The sequence below is a fragment of the Sabethes cyaneus genome, chromosome 2, assembly GCF_943734655.1.
Source record: "Sabethes cyaneus chromosome 2, idSabCyanKW18_F2, whole genome shotgun sequence".
In the NCBI taxonomy this organism is placed as follows: Eukaryota; Metazoa; Arthropoda; class Insecta; order Diptera; family Culicidae; genus Sabethes; species Sabethes cyaneus.
Window position 1 is genome coordinate 220,750,837 of NC_071354.1, and position 21,151 is coordinate 220,771,987.

Consider the following 21,151-nt stretch of genomic DNA (forward strand, 5'->3'; position numbering starts at 1 on the left):
GTTATGCAAGAGTATTTAGACAACGTTTCAGGACTATGCAAGGAATGCCATCTGGGCCGCAACCAGTTATCGATTTCATGTTTTCTAGCAGAAATCACCACATCGCTAGTAACGTTGAACGGGAAATTGGAAACAGCTAAGTGAGGAACGTTACTTATGACTGCGACCATATCTTGATTCTTTTCGCTGTTCGTTTAAAAAACGCCAACACTTCTTGGGATTCGCTCTAAGACAGATCTGCGAATTATGGGCAATGAACAAACTGTTATTGAAGCGCTTGTAGTTTGCGTTAGCATGTAGGTAGTCAACTTTTGTACGGTCCGTGCGATATTTGCAGTATTTGCTATGGGCAGCCCTTTTCAGTCGTTTTAAATGTTTTAGTTCAGCGTTAGACCATGGGGGCTGGACGGGCTTACAATTAAATTTTTTGGGTGTAAACTGATCTATCGCATAAAGCATGATAACACACACAGTTTAAGCAGCAAAATTAGCGTCGTGATTAGCGAGTAACGAATTCCAATCCAGGTTAGCCAAAAAACTGTTCATAGCTTCGAAGTCGGTACTGTAAAAGTCATAACAGTCGGCTTCCGCATGATCAAAGGAGCGGTACTGCAATGCTTGATGAGTGGTTTTGGGACTCGGATAACAGAACAATGTTGCCCTAATTCTTCGCTGTAGAAACGCAGATCGAGCAAACGATTACGGTCATTCATAATTCCATTCATCTGCCTTAGTCCGGCTGTAAAATATGAATCAATCAAGGACAGTGAAGCTGGTCGAAATGAAGAATAAGAAATGTCAGGAAAGTGGAAATTGTTCGTATCGTCATAGATTGAAATCGCCTACGATAATAATTCTGTCTCTAGCTTCCATTTGAGAAGCAACCCAGTCACGGGAAAGTGCATGTTTATCAATTAAATCGACTGTCGTTGATGCGGTCTGGAGGGAAATATACGACACAGAGAAAAATGCTCGACCGAAGGCTTCAATTGACGTGATTTGAAGCAGAAGCGTACGGCCGAAAGAACTCCGCCGCCAGAGTTCTTATTACTATTCAAGGTTGATCGATCGTGCCGATAAACAGAGTACGTGTTGTCGAACAGTTGCTTAGATAGTGTGTTGTTTTACAGCCAAGTTTCTGTGACTTACAGTGTTGATACCTATTGCATTTCCGGTGGTTTTGGGTGATCCTGTCCGTCGCCATCTAGTGGCTTGAGTAGAGTTGAATTCAGCTGCAACCCAACAACAACGTTTTTTCAAAGGTTGTCCTCGAATTCTCGGAAAATTACAATTTCTGGCCAGGAGTCACTAGACAGCCCAACATGTTTCAAATCACGACTGATGCCGACTTTAAAGGAGACAAATTTCTTTCCACTTGCTTGATTAGTTCTCGAGTTATGAGAAAATTTGTATTTTAGTTGTATGGAGGCTCCCTCATCTCTTAGAAGGCAAGGGTCCAAAAACCTCTGCATACAAATTTTTACGCCGATTGGTTCCGTTGTTTCCAAGTCTATAAGGTACATACAGACAGAGCGCTCATTTTGCTACAAACGGGGTAGCAGCCCAATAGCCCCATAAATACAAATGGTAAAACTATACCTACATTCTTCTACAATATTATAGATAATAATTAACTCTACAACGGCCTCTTACACTGCTTTTTCGAATTTTGTTTCGCTGTGGCGCTGTCGGCGTAATCGGAGCAAAACACTGAAAATAAATACTGATTATAAGCCGTTGTTAATTGGTAGTTTTTCTGCCACAACTCAGAAACAAAAAAAAAACTCAATTGCAAAATCTTTATCGTAGTTTACCCGGCTTTTGTTTGGAGTTTTCCATTACCATGGAAGATTTCGTGAAAAACTTTTCCCGACAATATTTTTCCTGAATTGCTGAGAAAATTTGATTACACTTAAAAAAACAAGTTTTGTGCTACAACGCTTGGTTCAAGAGTTACCGATATAGACACAAAGACAACAAATGCCAAAATAGAGGTAAAAGGGAGTTTAAAATGCACTAAAATTGGTCAACGTGGAATATAAACAGTTCAATAAGCATTATCAACAAAAAAAAAATAAAAAAATGTTCCCGGTGTTGTCATTGTCCTATTTTTGTTACCCCTAAATTCATAATGGGGATGACGAAATTGGATCCTTACTGTAGTTAAAATAATATATATTAGGCCTTACCTGCCAACAAGGCCAAGTGGACCAACGGTCTGCCCAGAACCACCCAGAACCCAGATCTCTTATGATCTCCAGGCCTAGGGAAACTGCGAAGTTTATACATCGTTGACCGTTATCGTTCGTGACGGGTGTGCAGGCTATGCGGTGCTATCACTGGTCTATACATTTCTTCCCTTCCGACTTGGTCGTTCATATCCCCGATGACGATCTTGATGTCCCGTGGCGAGTACTTGTCGTACGTTGTCTCCAGCCTCCTTACCATCGTCGGGTCTACCTTCGTGCGGGCAGTGCACGTTGATGGTGCTATAATTGAAGAAACGGCCCTTTATCCTCAATAAGCACATTCTCTCGTTGAATCGCGTTCACGCGATTCTGTTACCAGTTTGGTTCATAACATCTTGTAGCGCAATGTTAAACAGCAGGTATGAGGAACTATAACCTTGACGAAGTCCTCTGTGTGACTCGTATGAACTCGACAATTTAACCGAAATCCGAACACAGCACTGTGTACCATCCAATCCGCCGTAGATTGAATCAATTTGATGAGGATCCTGGGGCAGCTGTTGTCGTCCATGATTTTTTATAGCTCTTATCGGTCGATGGTATCATACGCGGCCTTGAAATCAACGAACAAATGGAGCGTTGGAACTCCAGCTCGTCCTCTTCTGGCAGCGCAGCTTCGAGTGAGTGTACGTAGTTTGCGACGGACGGCGTCTGGTTGTTTCAGCCGCGTGAGATTTAGGTGAGGCTGACGTCGGAACCGAACGTTGTTCACAACGCAGCGTTTTGGGCACATCTTCGCCATAACTAGATAGTGGTCCGAGTCAATGTTAGCGCTTCGATAGGATCTGACGTCAATGATGTCTAAAAAGTAAATCAAAACGTGGTCAACCTGTGATTCTGTCTAATTTGGTGACCTCCAGGTGTACTTGTGTAGGAGTCTGCGCAGGAAGTAAATACTACGTACGACCGTGTTCCTGTTCCTTGTTCATGTGCGCTGTCGAAAATAATGTTCGTTCAGCTGATGTTCGAGAGGACTGAATGGAGAACGGCAGCCCAGGACCGACAGTACTGGAGGGTCACACGCTGGGTGAAATTTTCGGATCCTTTGACCCATATTGCAAGATTATTTTGAAAAATTGCCAAAACACACGCGAAACATGCTTGGAAACCCGACGTCTTTTCCGTACCCTAATTTTCAAAGAAATACAATGGATTTTTCGAAGCATCCTAATAACTGAATGACTCCCAGGGTGAACTATTTTTTACGCATGGCAACATTATATTCATTGTATTCATTAAAAACTGTCTCTGAATACTGTGTAGTTTAGTTCATTATTATATTTCTTTTGGGTCCAATTCTTTCAATCCAGAACTACAGCTTGTATATATAAAATGTAACGCTGTGCATATACGTATAGGCATGCTGTAACAAATGTTGGCTCCCGTTTTCAGTGTGGTTCCGGTTCCGGTTGATATATGATCCTCAATATACAAATTGTTTTCATTCAGGTTTACTCTGTACAAAAATCTGTGTTGCTTATCCTGGATTTTTCTGAGGTCTTTCTTTCTTGTTTCATTATTATTTATACGCTTATGTTTCACTTAGGTTTTAGACCAGTTCTGACTAAATTTTGAATAAATAACGTTAAACACGCGTTACTAAGTTTTGCTGTTATCAAGAATAGAAATTCAGTGTGTAATCGGAAAGCACCAACATAGTTTCGACAAACGCGATCTAAATTATTTGTAGTCTTTAGGAAAGGGTAAAGATTTTGGCATCTACGATTTTGATTTTGGGCCAATTGGGAAACGATTGTATACAGATATGATAGAATTATTTAAACAATTCGTCTGAGGACGGAACATGGCCAAAACAATTATGTTTGATATTTCCAATCGTTAAAGAAAAACGCATTTTACATCCGATCTAGGTTGTTCACTACGATAAAAAAAAATTTAAAAACCATATTCTGGCTAGAAAAAAAAGCGTTGACTATTCATTTGTTAAATTCGAAAAATCTATAGTTGTAATATAAGTTAACACTATTTTACTAAAATCATGCGGCATCATTCGTTTAGGCAGCTGAGGAGATGTGGGAACCAAAATCGACCCATGATTAACATAATCCGGGATGATATAAGGTGGGGCGCTAGTGTAAAATTGTGTCTACACCTGCCTTGCAATTATGTTATTGGCATAATTAAAACTACTGTTTTCGCTTTATCCTATCTCCAGGGAAAGAGAGGGAAATTGTCGAAAATAAATGCTTTAGCAAAGAAACGTTGTTTCGGATCGAAGAACGAAAATGAAACAAATTTGGCCAAAATGGTAGAGTAACAATCAATGGTACCAAACTTACTACGAGCACTGACTGGATACGAACTCAAAATTCCTCTAACTTCTGCTGTCGCTTCTGCTGTTTTGCCTCGATGGCATCGATAATGGGCTTCCGTTTGGCGTAGTAGCGTTTGTTCGTCTCCGCCAGTTCTTTTTCCATCTCCTTGTCGATGCTAGCCAATCGCTGCTCAAGCTGTTCATAGTTGAGGAATTTGAGCTAAAAATAAATATGCATTTAAAAACTTCTCGAGGTCATGTTTAATCCGATAATCTTACCGAATCGTATTCACTATCAATCAGGTTAATCCTGTTGTTGTAAATCCTATTGTGAGCTTCTATTCCTCCATTGCCACCGCCTCCACCTCCGCCCAGGCCATCGGGCGTAATCGCTATCGGTGCCGGTTGATACTGTTGTATCTGATGCATGTTAGGACTGACAGCTGAGATTTGATTAAGTTGCAACTCCAAGTGCGATTGAAATCGTTGTCGTTCCTCGTTTAGCTGTTGCTCTTCCAGGCTTTGCGTCAGAGGTGGAGCGGAGGGGTTCGGTGGCGGCACGTGCTGTTGCTTCGTTGGAGTTTGCACCTGAGGTTGGGGTCGCTGAGGTGAGGCATCCTGATGGGCGTCCTCCGGTGAAGAACTGTCGTCTTCGTAGCTGTGCTGGTTGGCACTGGATTTGGTCACAAAATTTGCCGCCTCGGCTTCCTTTTTGTCGAAGTGGTCTAGAAACAGGGGCCGGTACTTCGGTTTGTCCGGGTTGGTGTCGTGTCCTGCAAGGGGGAATCGATTGAATAAAGCCCACTAGAAAAAAAAACGGTCTTCTGATACTTACTTTTCATTGTTGATTCCTCTGAATCTGAGTTAATAACCATGGTTCCGAGGTTGGATTGTACCTCTACCATTGTGGCATTGTCTGGAACAAGAGTTCCGCAGTCTGTATGGGCGATCATGGTTCCATCGCCGTCATCCCTTCCGGGTACTAATGTCCCACAATCTTCCGGAAACTCTTTCATGGTCCTTGAGTTTACGTCATCATCATCGGAATCCACCTCTTGACTGATGTTATTGTTAGGATTCTGTAGTTGCTTATTTGCTTGACTAATTGCCGCGGCATGCCTAAAGCTCTGATTTTCTCGAATTTCTTTTGCTTCCGCAATCATTTGACTAAGAATACTACAGGGTTTAGCATTTCCTAAAAAGTATAAGATATATTAACTTCTTTGTTGATGAAACGTATTAGAAACATACGAATAAACTCATGTGTCAACAGATCAGTGGCGGTTGCCCGCTCTTCCGGATTCTTCACCAGGCACAGGCTAACAAAATCTATGAACTCCGGACTCCAGATGTCTGGATCGCGGAAAGATGGTGGCGGTTTTGTCGGAATCATAAAAATAGCCCTCATCGGATGTATATCGCCGTAAGGCGGTTTTCCTTCAGCCATTTCCAGCGCGGTGATTCCTAGTGACCAAATATCCGCCACACAGTCGTACCCGATTTCCTCTATCACTTCGGGAGCCATCCAGAATGGCGTTCCAATCACAGTGTTCCGCTTGGCCATCGTATCAGTTAGCTGTCCGGCCACACCGAAATCGGCCAATTTGGCGTGACCCTCCGAGTTCAACAGTATATTTCCAGCTTTAATATCCCGATGGATCTTTCTACGCAAATGCAGATACTCCAGCCCTTTCAGCGTATCGCTCAAGATTGTTGCAATTTCATCTTCCGACAAGGTCTTTTTCCGCAGTCGCATAATATCCGAAACACTGCCTGCTCCGCAGTATTCCATCACTATCCAGAGATCGGTATTTTTGAAGTAGCTTCCGTAATACTTGACAACGTAAGGCGAGTCACACTGCTGCATGATGGATATCTCCTTGATGATTTCCTGCAGATCAGTGTCCACAGGGACCTGTTTGATAGCGAGAACCTGCTCGCTTTCTTTGTGGAGAGCTTTGTACACCGAGCCATAGCTTCCCTCGCCCAGTTTGCAAATGATATCGAACACCTCCTCCGGCTGCCGGGTTAAGCTCTCCTCCGAGAGTTTTTTCAGTTCACTGGAAGAAAAAGGAAACAGGTTTAAATTCAATCAAGGGCATTACCTATATACATATTTTTTTAAACGATGCCGTTTTGGAGATAATAGAAAGGATCAAAGCCACTCAAATTTTACCTCCGATTTTTTCTAGTTTATATTTCGAGAAAAATAAACTTAAAATTAGTAAAGAAAAAAGTTTTGGGCTCGAAAATTGTTATTTATTTCTACACCTTGATTGATTAATTTTTAAGAACAATTTATACTGAATGCGTTTTGCTATTTGGTTAGTTCTACCTGTTTTCTGAGAGCGAAATAAGGCGCTATAATATTGGACTACAGTAGACGGACTTTAGATTAAAAGCCCAAAAGTCCAGCTCCATTCTCAATACAGCATTCAATGAATTATTATTGAATTATTTATTCACACAAGACAAGATTCATTTCACGAAACCGTCTGCAGTGAATACTTCAAGTCGGCCTGGCCGAATTGACATATTTTAGATATTTCGTAAGTTAATACAGAACCGTAATCTCGTCCCTCAGTGATGTCATTGAGCAACAATTGAACGATACTGACAAAATTAGTGCTGGATTCAGTCTCACGGGTTCAAATCTCAACCCCGCAGAAGTCAGGAATGTCCTAAGCTGTCGAAAGTGACTATAATAAAAAAAAAGCTGCAACTCCTTTGCAAATACCAGTTTGTAACAGTTCTTCAAAATACCGCCACCGCGGCTTGGAAACCTTTTAGACACCGGTTACAGGTGTCGAAAACCACAAAAAGGTAGTTGGCGGTTTCCTGCTCAAGTTGTTCTAAATGTATCTCTCGGGTTTCCATCCTACTATGACCATTGATGTCGCTGATGAAATTATTTGAGACAGCCTACAAACTACAGGTATTTACGCCTACAGGCGAATTGTCTGATATAAAGGCAATACTCTGGCAAAGGCTGCTTCTTATGCAGCCAACGCACAGTGGGCAGAATCGACCGAAAAAATGGAACTTTTTGTTGCCGCTATTTTCAAGGGCTAAAAGGGACTTTTTCAACCTTCTTGAAGTCATGCCTTCTTGAAAATCTCTAGTAAAAGTATCGAATTGGCATTTTACCTGTAGTACAAAATCCTTGAGTGAAATGTGGCAAGTCAGACTTCTTGATTATTGTTTATTGAAACGATGGTGATGGTTGAATTGATGAAGGGCCCGTAAGGGAAAATAAAGAAGAAGGATTTTTTGGGAATGGAGGGGAAAGAGTGGAAATGTAGGAGGGGGGGTAATAGGTGGCTACACTTAACAAGTTGTCGTTGTGACTCCTACCTTTTGTCCAATGCTGGACGGTGCATGGGTCGAACCAAGCTATAATCGGAGATTAAACCCGAATTCGAACCCACAACACCCGCCAGGGCATGTGGCTCGCTGCTACCCGTGTACCTATGAACCACAGAAGCGCTGGACGAAAGGAGACTGCACAACCCCCTTATTAATGTAGCGACATGGGTTGGGCTATTTTTAGACACAAATTGTGCCTCTTTCTCCACCTACTGTAGAAACCACCGACCGAGAAGTTTAATCTAACTCTATGTTTACTGGCGGGACGATGACACTATGCAGGCCCTTGCGACTTACAAGGCACTGCGTGTGAACGCTGTTCGTCTGCCAGCGTGTTAGCCGCGATTCTCAGGGGGAAGGCAAGGCCACGTTCCTGTGAAAATAGACCAAACCTCGTGATTTTAGTCATGACCTTGAAATGCGGTCAGGCATATATTAATATTTTTTGACACGATGGTTCTACAATTGATGAAGGGACAGTATTCCCTTACTGATAAAGGATTTTTGGGAATGGAGAGGAAAGAGTGGAAAGGAAGGGGGTAATAGGTAGAGATGGGAACTATAATTAAAATCGTTACTGATAACTATCAGTAGTTTCAGTACGTTACTGATAACTATCAGCAAATATCAGTAATTTATCCATCAATGCATTAAAACGCAAAAATAAGAAACTGTAATATTATAGCTGCGTTATTCATTGTAAGTTTACTTTGTAATTTACCAGGCGGGCTACTTTGGGGGTCGCGCAACTACGGAGCAGGTTTATGCCATCCGGCAGATCTTGCAAAAATGTCGAAAGTACAACGTACCCACTCATCACATCTTTATTGATTTCACAGTTAATCGGAGACATACTCAAGTCCCTTCGAAACGCGGCGAGGGTTGAGACGAAGGTGACGGCTTATCCTGCATGCTGTTCAACATTACTCTTGAGGGGGTGATCCGATGAGCGGGTATTGATACGAAAGGCACGATATTCACCAAGGGTAGCCAACTCCTAGAGTTTGCAAATGACCTTGATATTATAGCCAGGTACCTTGCAACGGTGGAGGCAATCCATCCCAGATTACAAGCTTCGTCTAATACATGAAAGAACGAGGCTCAAAGGAAACAAACGCGTGCTTCCCACGGACAGTAACCGTTGACGGCGACAAACTACGTTACCTGACTCATAACGAACCCCTATTTCCGAAATTCTAAAATCTCTCATGCTTTTATTTTTGGAGTAAACATGTAATTTCTTATGTTATATAGTTGATATTTGTATGCTCTATTCGAATCTATCTGCCGAATTTGTGAGTTACGAGACCCTCCCCCGTATATAACGTATATTCGTTATGAGTCAGGTAACACAGTAGAAGTGGTTCATACACATATTTCAAATCTTGTTGAGCGTGGACAACAACCATAGTAAGGAGATCCAGCGGCGCATTCAAGGGGGAAATCAGGCCTGATCAGGCACCAGAAATGTGCAAGATGGCTGGACCAGGTCGGAAGTGATTTGCGACTTCTGAGGCAACTGGGAAATTGGCGACGAGTGGCCCAAGATCGAGTTGAATGGAGACGACTGCTTGAAACAGCACGAGCCGGGGCGGCTCTAAGCTGCTCACGACGACGACATATTGTATCATCCTCGTCTATCTTACGCAACTACCGACCAATGAGTTTAATATAACTTATTTTTCTACCAGGACGACGTAACTGCATCAGTAAACATCAATAACAGCAAAATCTTACTGATACTTAGTGATATTGTCGCTTACTGATAATTATCAGTAGGTAATGATAGTTTCCCATCCCTAGTAGCTACGCTTAATGAAGCATACGTAACTTTCGGTTTAATCAGAGCCGGCGTTTAGGCCGGCAAACCCGTGCGGTGGAACAGAGCCTCGCGCTTCAGGGAAGCTTCGCGCTTGGCGATGACTAGATAAAAATGTTAAAAATTTTAGTGGACAATCCCTATTGTCCCTATTGTGTTACATAATGTGCCAAACGATTCAGCTTTGCTTGCATGCATACCTAAGGCAGATAAAAGAGAGAAAATAATGCAAAAGGCTTTCAGACCAATAAGTCTAACATCAACGCTTCTCAAGTTGATAGAGCAAAGCGCGGATAACTATATCCGCAATGAGTTTTTAAATAACGCTCCGTTGCATGGAAATCAACATGCATACCAACACGCTAAATCTACGGTAACTGCACTGCGTTGTGACGTTAATTGAAAAATCGTTCAAATATCAAGAGATGGCACTTTGTGGTTTCCTTGATATTGAAGGCGCTTTCGATAACGCGTCCTTCGCTTCAATTTTTACGGCTCTGTTTCAAAACAGAATCACCAGATTCACCAAGTTGTTATGTTTACTAGAGGGGCCTAATATAAACAGTCGACCATTCACTAGGCGAAGGACACATACTGTTACTCCCCCTATACTGATTGGTGTCTTACTGAGCTTCAGTAATAAAATCAAACTCTCCGGAATAATTCTGTATAAAAACTTGAACTTGGCTGCCAACCTAGATTATGTTGGAAAGCATCTAATTGAAAATACATGATTGTAGACTAAATAGTCAAACAGTGAGCTGCGCACAATCAGGAGACTCCTAACTGGACACAGTCCCGCATTTAAAGAATATGGGATGATACAAACACCTGCCACTTTTGTAATTCTTGAAAGTTCAGCGCATCTGCTCTGCAATTGCGGGGCTCTTGCTTTATTTAGGCATAACTTCTTCGGAAGTTTCGTGCTTACTCCATATCGAGTATAGAACCCAAATCGTAAATGGTCATTGATTTTATTAACCATCAGTGGCGACTCGTGGGGGTTTAGCTTACCTGTTCAACCAGCGAAAAATACAAATTAATACGCAGCTTTTTTTTATCGCATTTCTATATTTTAATCAACAAACATTAGGGGTTTTTACCGTAGCGCTTGCTATGTTGCGTAAACGGTATATTTCGTGTATATACTGCCGCAATTTGCATTGCAGTTCCAGTTTCTATGGAGATGGAACTGTTATGCGAGTAGCGGCACTATAAATACGCAATACTCCATATACGCAACATAGCAAGCGCTACGTGAATATCCCTATTTATTTAAATAACAACGGAATACGACGGTTTACTTTACCAGTAAACTCGTCTCTGAATTTTAAATACGAACCGAAAAATTTCCGTTCAATTTACCTATTGAACCAAATTCAAGAATTACCACTTTACAGTGATGCGCGAACAAGCCCACATCACACGCACCACAAGCAACAAGCAATATGCGCAAGTTGTTCAATGCTAAAGATGAACAAGTTAATGAGAAAATTTTGCGAATAATGCATGCCAAATTGCCAACCGCGCTCTATTTTCAAATCCCCTTCATACCAACACATTGTTCCTGGTGCTAATCTCTAAAGCAACGTTCAAACGTCGTGTTGAACGTTTTACTCATTAGCTTCCTAACTAAATAAATTGGAATCAAAGCGCAGGCCATAGGGATATGTGGTAGTAAGTTGTTCAATGCTGAAGATGAACGAGACAATAAAGCGCCCGCGCTTTCGAGTACAAGCTATGTCACATTCTCTTTATCTCCTTCGTACCAACATATTGTTCCTGGTACTAATTCAGTATCAAGAATCGATACCAGAAATAATGTGTTGGTATACTTGTGCATTGGGATCTCTAAAGCAACGTTCAAATGTCGTGTTGAACGGTTTGCTCATCAGCTTCGTAACTAAACTAAATTCGTATTGCATTGCATATGCGTCGGTGCAAACGAAATTTTGTCGGGCTGAATTTTGTTTGCCTGTCCTATGAACAGGTTGAACATGCAGACGAGTCGCCACTGTTAACCATGTAGGATTGAGGCACAGGATTACAACTATTTAGCTCAATTTCATTTTCAACAATGGGTCCGTAAACTCAGTTCAGCAATTGAAGTCTATCACGAAAAGAAATATGATTCCGAAACCATGAATAAAGTCATGAAATCATGAAACTTGATTTGCTGTCAAATCATGACTGAACTGCCATATCAGACAGCTCAAAATCATGAATAATAGTTCAAAATCAGCGTTGTGTTGTACTGTAAGAAGCTCGTGATAGCATGATTATTATTCATGGTGTATTTTCATAAAGCATAAGCTCGAAACTTGAAATCATGAGTCATTTTGTTCATTTTGGAGATCTATCCGTATACCATAAAATCATTATTAAGACTTAGACGATCATTAAGACTATCACAGTGGCCTCTCAAATGCCCTTTTGGCATACAAAAAATGGCCTCGCTGCTTAATCTGCACAGGGTCTCGCGTGCTGTAACGCCGGCTCTGCGTTTAATAGACATGTAGGTAGATCCAAATTATCAAATTAGCACTGACTGCCTTGCCCGTCGCTACACTGAGAAAACTTTTCGTATAGTTTCTATGTGTACCAGATATAGATTTCTGCAATGTGCCCTGTAAATGATCTTTATGTGCCAAATAATTATCATTTATGTGCACGCGAAAAATTTGCACATACTATTCATATGTGTTATGTGTATTTCTGGGAGGATTGTGTTTATACTATATGCAGCACATGATAATCATATAGAATTTCATATGGAAATTTACCATTAGTTATGTGCAGAATATTTTGAGTGTACGTCAAGATGGGCATTCCAGTTTAGTTTTGCATCCAGAACTAAACCTAAGAATTTTGTCTGTTTAAAATTTATTATTTTTGCCGCTAAATTTCATTTCTTTTCCCTCATGCTTGAGAAGCTTCAAGTTGAATTTCGTCCTTTTAGCGAAAGGAACAATTATGACCTTTGTCAGAATAAACCTTCCTTTTTGCACCGCATTTGGGTAAGCCTTAGAGCCTGTTGCATTCTTTCCGAAACTACTTATTATCGAATTTTCCTCCCATCTCAAGGTCATCTCCGGCAACTTCAAAATCTTCCGCTTCTAGACTCTTAAGTTCTATCACCACTTTTGTGGTCTTCAGTTGTAGACGATTTACTACAACTGAAGACCACAAAAGTGGTGATAGAACTCCGCCTTGTGGACACCCCTTCATTGCCTTGCCTTTGTTATAGATTGTTATAGATAGTTCAGAAATTATTTCTCTTTTTGCCAGCCTGGCATGAATCCAGTCTATTATGTGCGTGTTATATTTTCTTCGTTTCATAGAATCTTCCATAGATGAGTAGGAAATATTTTCGAAAGCTCCTTCAATATCCAGGAAAGAACAAAGTGCTATTTTCTTTGTTGAAAGAGCTTTCTCAACCAAGCATACGAAGTGCTGTAATGGTTAAACTACCAGATTGTTAAGCAAACGGATATGATTGCATTTATGTTGCATCGACATAATCTTTCAGAACTTTTTCCATTTTCTTCAATGGAACCGAAGATAGACTGATAGGTCTGAAGGATTTAGGATTCGTCCTGTCTCTCTTATCAGCTTTCAGTATGCAGATGACCTTTACTGTATTTCAATCTAAAACTTTCCTTATTGATGAGCCATTACCGCCATTACTGCCAGTACCAGGACTGCTTCACCTTCCAGTGGTTACTCGCATCCCAGTTGACGCCACAAGAAGGTTGCGGTTCGGTTTACCGCAATTAACTGACGAGCAATATAGAAAAAGTTTGCTTTCTGCTGTACTCGTGGAAACTTTCCAGTTAGAATTTTTCTTCTTCCTTGTACATATTTATGAAATTTAAGCAAGATTTTTCAAAATGTCTAGTGTTGACAAAGCTAGAAATTTACTAGCTGCACGTAAAACTTTGACTCCGAAAATCGTGTATCCAAAAACCATTTTTGAAAATCAAAGGCCACTATGACCTGTCATATTCGTAAACGTAAATATTGCTAGTGAGTACCTTTGTTTCTGTGTAGTAAAATGTTGATTTGTAAAAATAGCTACAAGTTGTAAGTAGTGAAAGACAAATTCAGTTCAGTTTATGTTGTGCCCTTCTAAAATTCAAAGAAAAATACAAATTTCTCTTTTTAAATTGTTCGAACCATGGGCACCGGGATCCAATTAAATTATACTGTTTTATTTTTTTTTACATTATCGCCCTCGCGTTTCGTGTTAGATACGATTGTATTGTGCAAATTGATCAATCCTGTAATTGGCTTAAAAGTTAGTTTCCGTGTCAAGTACTTCAAATGTTAAAGTGCATCACCGGTTCGAAACATTGGCCTTCGAGCCTTCGTGTTCCCGTCTCTCGATTGTCACATTAATTCATTGAAGACCTATGTTACAGTTAACAAAGTCACATACTATTCCGATCGCAAATGGACCGCTAATTTCTTGCCCTCCACATTAGCTTATTAGATGGATAAATGCATTAAACTAGTTATGCTTCGACAGCCGGTGGTCATATGCATGTGTAACAAGTTGCCGATGTCCGACGTCAGTCGGAGCAAGTTCCGGAGCGCTAGACATACTGTCACTAACTTTTGCAAGGACTGCTCGTACAACACATCGCGCCGGCTTTGAACGTGGATCACTCTGATGTATAATCCCAAGCAAAACCCCTTAACATGAAGGCTGACTCCATTGACATATAGGTATGTACCTTCCTCTATGTTTTTATTGCGGTCCGCGCGCGTTGTCGGCTCATGTACGTAACGTGTTTTATTGATTATTCTGGTGTCTATTTATAATCCCTCACTCTTTGCACGTTCGAAACTTTCTGTGCTATTTTTTACTCGCATACCGTTTTAGGGAACAGGCTTGGCATTGAGAGGTATGCAAAACATGTAGGTATTTGCCGTGTCACTTTGAACTATCATAAGTTTTCGTTACATCTCCTATAGTAGATAATCGGTTTGTGAACTAGCCTTGACAAATAAATGAATGAATATAATATAGATCACTCACTTTTTGGAAGACATTTCTCGTCGGTCGTTTCCGGTCTGCGGACTGACTGCTCACTGATAAACTCCCGTTCGTCTGACCGTCTATCGCCAACACCAGCACTTGAATTATGCTCCGTTTACTTTTTACTTATGTTTACAGAATATTTCACCGCACTCACAGTCACACATCAAGCTTCTACTGTCGAATCAACATAATAATCGCTCACACACAACACATCTGCAATGTCGTAAAATCAGAGGATCAGCTGAAGAGTAGCAAATCGTCGCCCGACGACTGCTATCCAAAAAAGTCGCACGGTACGGCTATTCTTTTCTACTGATGTGATGCTCGTCTTCGGTTGTTAATTGTTATTCACTGCTTTGCTTCGTTCTTCTAGCATCTGACGTTTCGGCGTCAAGGCCAATTTGAATAAATTATGGAAAACAAACACCACTTTAAGCACTAGCTGAGCCATACATAAATGTGTAGGTATGTAAGTCTGCGGCGGCTACGAAGAAGGCTGATAGTCGCTCGCTTCGCGGTCCAACTTGACTATGAAGGATTAATAGAATAAACGGAATGGGCACACGATGGTTCTAGTCTCTTCCGACTGTCACAATTTCACTCGTTAGCTTGTGACTAACTAATCAGTGTGCGCTGCTTTCGCTATCAAGAAATCCAGGTGCTAGACTGCACTGCGGTCACAAACATGCGAAAAAAAGTACTGCAAGAAAATGTTTTTAATTTTATGCACTAATGATGCACAGATGAGTATAATATGCAAGGGTAGCACACCCGAGGGTGAGTTGAACTATGTTCGACATTACACATTTTGCATTAAGTTTTGCCATAAAAATCAACGTGATTCTGACTTTTTGCATTTCTTTAAATTGAAAAATACAATCTTTTACTTCTGAATGATTAAACCCTGCAACTGCAAGCGGTATCACATCGCATGATTCCGGCTGCACAATTTATCACGTACCACAATAGACCACAAGACACTCATGTCGAGCCGTTCTGTCAGAAAAGCAAAAAACAAGTAGTAAGGTGTGTGTGCCATGCAGTGTGCGCTGTACATATCGCGCTAACGAAAAATGGAAGTGTCTCGACTGCCCCCACCCGATCCCACAACCCGGATCGGCTTTTCTTAAAAAAAAATCTATCGCGATCCTTGAACCTTTTCCGTACGTGGATTAAAATATCAGACTAGAACTATTGCATCGTTTATGACATTGTGCACTTGGTTGTTTTCACTTATGCACGACAATCGAGCAGTTTCACAATCAGCAGTAAAAAATATTTCCGACCGCACTCGGCTTTTTGCTAAAACATAAATGAGTGTGTGTGTGCGTGCGAGAGTATTGTTTTTATTTTTTGTTCTATACCTTCGTAGCACCCGCAAATTTTACTATTCACAAACGCAATGCAAACCGCACGGACGAATCAATGAAACTAAACTGACGTTACTACTCTTTCTTCACGACATCGACACGGACACGGTAGACGCGGTACACGGGAACAACCGCAAAAAGGCACACGAACTTTTGACAGCTTGAACTTGCGAGTCGCAAGTTGCGCAAGTTGCGACTGACGCAAGCGAAGAAGGTATGCGCGAATGCGAATGACTGTTTTCGACGTTTTCGATGTTTTGATTTCGAAAGCATCAGTCGTCGTCGTCGCTTGAATGAAATTCATTCATCGAAATGTTGGTGCCGTCGGAAGGGTACATGTAGTTGAGGGAGGATTTTGCTTCACTCGCAACGCAATATGTGTCGGTTACGTTTGTGAATGCGAAAACCCGACCCAAACCCGAATTTTCATTTTTCGTCGAATCCGAATCCGAACCCGCTCGGAACTCGAATTTTAACCAACCGATCAGAAATTTTGTATGCAATAATTGATATAGAGAATATACATAATAAAAATTGATCGAGTCACTATTGAAATAACCATAAATATCAGTACTGTTAAAAATAAACGAATCAGCCAATCACATGTAAGCATGCTTTTACTTCCCAGACCCGATACGACAAACTTATATACCTGCAATTTCGTGTACTTCGATTCTAGAAAAAAGTGACCAAATTGTGTGATCCAAACTGGTCAGGAATAATTTATTTCAATAAAACCTCAACAAAGTTGATGTCCTGAAAGTAAACAATCTTGTAAATGTAAAAAACTATTCCTACCCTTTAACCAATAACCAAATGTAAACAAATCAAGTGAAGGTTTCTTTTTCCTATGCTAGTCAGGCAGAAATTAACCATCACTCGGTTTGTTTGCATTTTGCAGATTGGTCTTTTCGAAAAGCTGTTGCCGATTTGATCGCTGCTGCTTGAACGAGCTTGATGTCCTGAAAATAAACTATAAACAAACAAAAGTCAAAAACTATCGCTTCCCTTTGATTAATTTTATTATTTGAATATTGAGCCTAGGCGAACTTGATGTCCTGAAAGTAAGCTGTTAAAGAAAAGAATGCAACCATCTCCATTATCGACCTCATCTAACAGACATTATAAATTTGCGTAACAAACTGTTACTGAACATTTGAAAAGTGTCCAGCATTATCAAATTGTAGCTACTTTCGTAGTGCTAGTTCGTGCCCAAGGCACAGAACTTCATACTTTTTTCGATGTGGTTTGCTTTCAGGGCATCAACTTAGGCTAAGTTCAGTTGAAATAATTAAACTAATAACCGGTTGGACTTGGAACGGCCAATTTTTTTCCGAAATAGAATTCCATGCAATGATAAAAAAAGTTACAGTTGTTTAAAAATTTTCATTCAAACGGTACACTGTTGCAGTTACGTTTCTGTTTTGAACAATGACGTAGTCTTGTCTTACGTTACGTCAAAAAATGCTCCTAAATTCACTTGAACCTGAATCGATTTGATGTCCTGAAAGTAAATCATGCTTTGAAAGTGCAGGGCGCTCTCTTGAATCCGATACGTTTGTATCGATATACTATTAGAATTTATTCAAATCTAAAATCATGCATGAAAAAGCGGGTGAGCCTTTTGTGAAACGTTTGAAGTGAGAAATCACAAAACAAAACACATTGAAAAGTACTGCGTCTTTCTTTGTCTTCAATTATTTTACTTGACAATGTAAAATATTAATCTGCTTTGCTGTAACAATGTAATGTAATTTGATAGTGTAAAATATTAACCTGCATCGCTAGATCATTTTTCAAAAATAAATATTCCACCATTTTTTTTCCAACACGGACACCACCTTGCGAAACGTTGTCCGTCAACTGCACACTAGCTGTGAAAGTATTTGACCCAGTATTAGATGTCCATTGTTCAATTTAAAAGGTTGGTCTTTGTGTGGACAATTGTTAAGAAATAACAACGTTTTGATATGCCATATCATATCACTAAGAATCTTCGTTTTTACTTCAAGTAATCCTTGACGCGTGATATTATCACTGCGGAATATTATTTTGGAATCAAGTATTTTGAAGCGTGATATTCTTACATATGAAAAATTTATTTCTGTCTCTGCCTCCTGTATGTTCCTTATAGAATCTTATGTGATCACTTCGGAACACTATTTTGCTTCAAGCATTTTGAAGCGGGATATTCTTACATATGAAAAATTTATTTCTGTCTCTGCCTTCTGTATGTTCCTTATAGAATCAGGGTGTCGATTAGCAGGAAAATCAGGGAAAACACGGAAATGTAAGGGGAACTCGGTTCAACCTGGAAAAGTTCGGGAATGTCAGGGAATTTCATTTGAAATCAGTCATTATCAATATCTTTTGTATTCCTGGATATTAATCGGATATTTAGATCAAAAGTTGTGTACAGAAATTTGCTTAATTTGTACGCAAAGTGACATAAAAAGTCCATATCAGGCTGATGGATGTTGACACGCAAAGTGCAAACTTTGTTGGAACAATCCTTTTTCTATTTCAACTGCGGACAATTGTTAAAGCACTCTTTGATGCTTCGAGAACAAATATCCATTGATATTTAGAAAAAAAAAACAGCATTTAAAATAACAAATTTTGCCTCTAGATAATTCGACACTTCCGGCCCGAGATCAGATTGTAACTGGAACGAGGACTAATCAAACCAAGATCAGTCTTTTCGTATCCGAATAAAAGACCATCTCAGCATCGAAATTCTGATTTAGTCTAACATAAAGCTTGCTTCATTTAGAATTGGAATAAACTTTTGCTCATATTATGGCGCTCTTGGTGGACGGATTTGGAAGTTCTTGACGCCCACGTGTCGGAAATTTGGTTAGCTTCAACTATGCATTTTTGACATTCCGCAAAACGACTGTATTTTGTAAACAAACAACATGGAAGCCGAAAGAAGGCGATTAGGAAGCCCCAAGCTAATCATCGGTGGAACTGTCGACCGGAAACTGCGTGGTAAGATTTGGAAGACCATCAAGAGGAATCCCAATTTGTCGGATCGTGATTTGGCCAGAAAATTTGGTGCTGCCCATAGTACCGTGAGGAGAATTCGACTCCAGGAAGGAATCAAGTCGCACCGAGCTAGCAAACAGCCAAACTGAACCATAAAACAGAATAGTGTGACCAAAATCCGTGCTCGAAAGCTATTCACCCGGTGCTAACCACGTTCGACGGGTGTCTTCTGATGGACGATGAAACCTATGTCAAGGCTGGCTTCGGGCAAATAATTTTACTTGGCAACGGCTCCAGGGGTGGTCCAAGCAAATTTAAATTCGTTTTTGCTGACAAATTTGCACGAAAATTTATGATTTGGCAGGGCATTTGCGGCTGTGGCAAAACGATGGACGAAGAAAGTGTGCGCCGCCTAATGAACCATATTACAGGAAAAGTTCGAGAATTCTTTCGAAACCTGGGGTGACATTGCGACTCTCGTTTCGAGTGATTTTGGTTCGTTTCGAGCACGTTAAACGAATGGGCGAAACGAACCAAAATCACTCGAAACGAGAAGCGCAATGTCACCCCTGGACGAATAATTTTATATTCGCGACTCGATAGAGTCGCAAACCCGAAGTTTTCCTGAACATCAAAAGTTGGCTGCAAGCAAATAATACAACGATGCTGCGTTGCTCAATGCATCGAGTCATTTGGAATCAATTTTTTTTAAATTCCTGAGAAACAATTTCTCAAATTTTGATAACAAATCGAAATAGCTGCTCAGACAAATCTGGATTTGTATCAAAAAATTTCTTAATGTTATGTTTTAAACTAAATACCACCTTTTATACTTATTGTTTTGCATAGTTAAATGTTTGAAGCGGATTTATTTTTATACCCATTAATTACATGTGATCAAACAGACAAAATCCCACATCCCACCACCTTTTAGCAATTGAATAAACCAGCAGACTATTTTCATTTTCCGGTAAGACACCTTACAATTTTTAATAAGCTAAATTCTTTAATTTTGATGTGCTTTAATTAAGTTCGAATTAGTTTTAATTTTGCACATAGAAGCTCCGCATAAAAAGAAAAATTTAAATTGAAAAGGAAAAACGAACTCATTAGGAAACAATATTTCAAGAGTAAACAACCAATTAAGCCAAATGAACACTTTAAAAAGAGAAATTAACGAGATATTTTGCATCTGGTTTTTTACGAAATACACCTGGAAAAACCTGGAAAAGTCGTGGAATTTTATTTTCGCTGGCTAATCGACACTATGAGAATCGAAAACTACTGAACCGATCGGCGTAAAAATTCGCATGCGGATGTTTTGGGGGTCGAGAAAGGTTCTTATGATAGTTGGAGACCTTTCCCCCCGTAAGAGGGGGTACTCCCATACAAATGAAACACAAATTTCTGCATAACTCGAGAACTAATCAAGCAAATGGTAGGATCTTTTTCTAATTCCCGTCGTAATAAGGAAAGCCATTCTAATTTTCATCATTTGCTGGATGGATTTAGTGAATACTCCAAAAGTTCTTGTACTGAGTTGACTCAAACACACTTACCTTCCGATCCGTGAACTTTGAAATCACTGAAAAGCGACTATTAAAGCATATTATTGAATTTACGCAACTGACTTCATTGCTAAAATTCGTCGTACCGTTTTAAAATCCGTCCAACAAAATTTTTCATCGTCCGAACTAAAAATCACAACAATGTTTACGAAGCTAACACGCATGTATTTGTGTAGGACGGCATGACAAATGTTATTCTACAAAATTTCTGCAGGTCAGGCAAGTTTTTCTGGCTGTAGAATAACGATAATGCCTTGCGTGAGTTATTTTCATTTATGAATGACGGAAAAAAAAACGATTAGTCGACATTGTCTTCTTCGTCGCACGAAAAAACGTAGGAAATTTGGCTGGTAGGACTTCTTCAATGATAAAAAGCATTTAAATAGATCTCAGCTCACTTTGATTGATTGCGTATGATAGACAACTAACTAAAATATTAGGAAATAACTAGTTTTGCATTGTGTGTCATAAA

At 40.1% G+C, this 21,151-nt stretch overlaps 1 protein-coding gene across 2 annotated transcripts; it reads right to left on the reverse strand.

Annotated features, from left to right (window-relative positions):
• Positions 1–3,501: 3,501 nt before the first annotated feature.
• On the reverse strand, positions 3,502–16,236 carry LOC128734007 (serine/threonine-protein kinase 3). Of its 2 annotated transcripts, none has more exons than XM_053827958.1 (6): positions 16,118–16,236; positions 14,751–14,966; positions 5,776–6,584; positions 5,360–5,719; positions 4,804–5,297; positions 3,502–4,744 (listed from the first exon to the last, which is right to left on the reverse strand). In XM_053827958.1, the coding sequence occupies exons 2-6, from the start codon at positions 14,762–14,764 to the stop codon at positions 4,574–4,576; spliced, it is 1,848 nt and encodes a 615-aa protein (XP_053683933.1). In that variant the 5' UTR covers positions 14,765–14,966; positions 16,118–16,236; the 3' UTR covers positions 3,502–4,573. The 2 variants fall into 2 exon arrangements, with proteins under 2 accessions (XP_053683933.1, XP_053683934.1); XM_053827959.1 differs by lacking the exon at positions 16,118–16,236 and adding an exon at positions 15,715–15,815 and having other exon boundaries at positions 14,751–15,453.
• Positions 16,237–21,151: the final 4,915 nt, after the last annotated feature.

Excerpts from the sequence above, each read along its gene's own strand:
- LOC128734007 (XM_053827958.1), bottom strand. Across the intron at positions 5,298-5,359 it reads AGAGGAATCAACAATGAAAA|GACACGACACCAACCCGGAC; the intron begins GTAAGTATCAGA and ends TCCCCCTTGCAG. Across the intron at positions 4,745-4,803 it reads TTGATAGTGAATACGATTCG|CTCAAATTCCTCAACTATGA; the intron begins GTAAGATTATCG and ends ATTTATTTTTAG.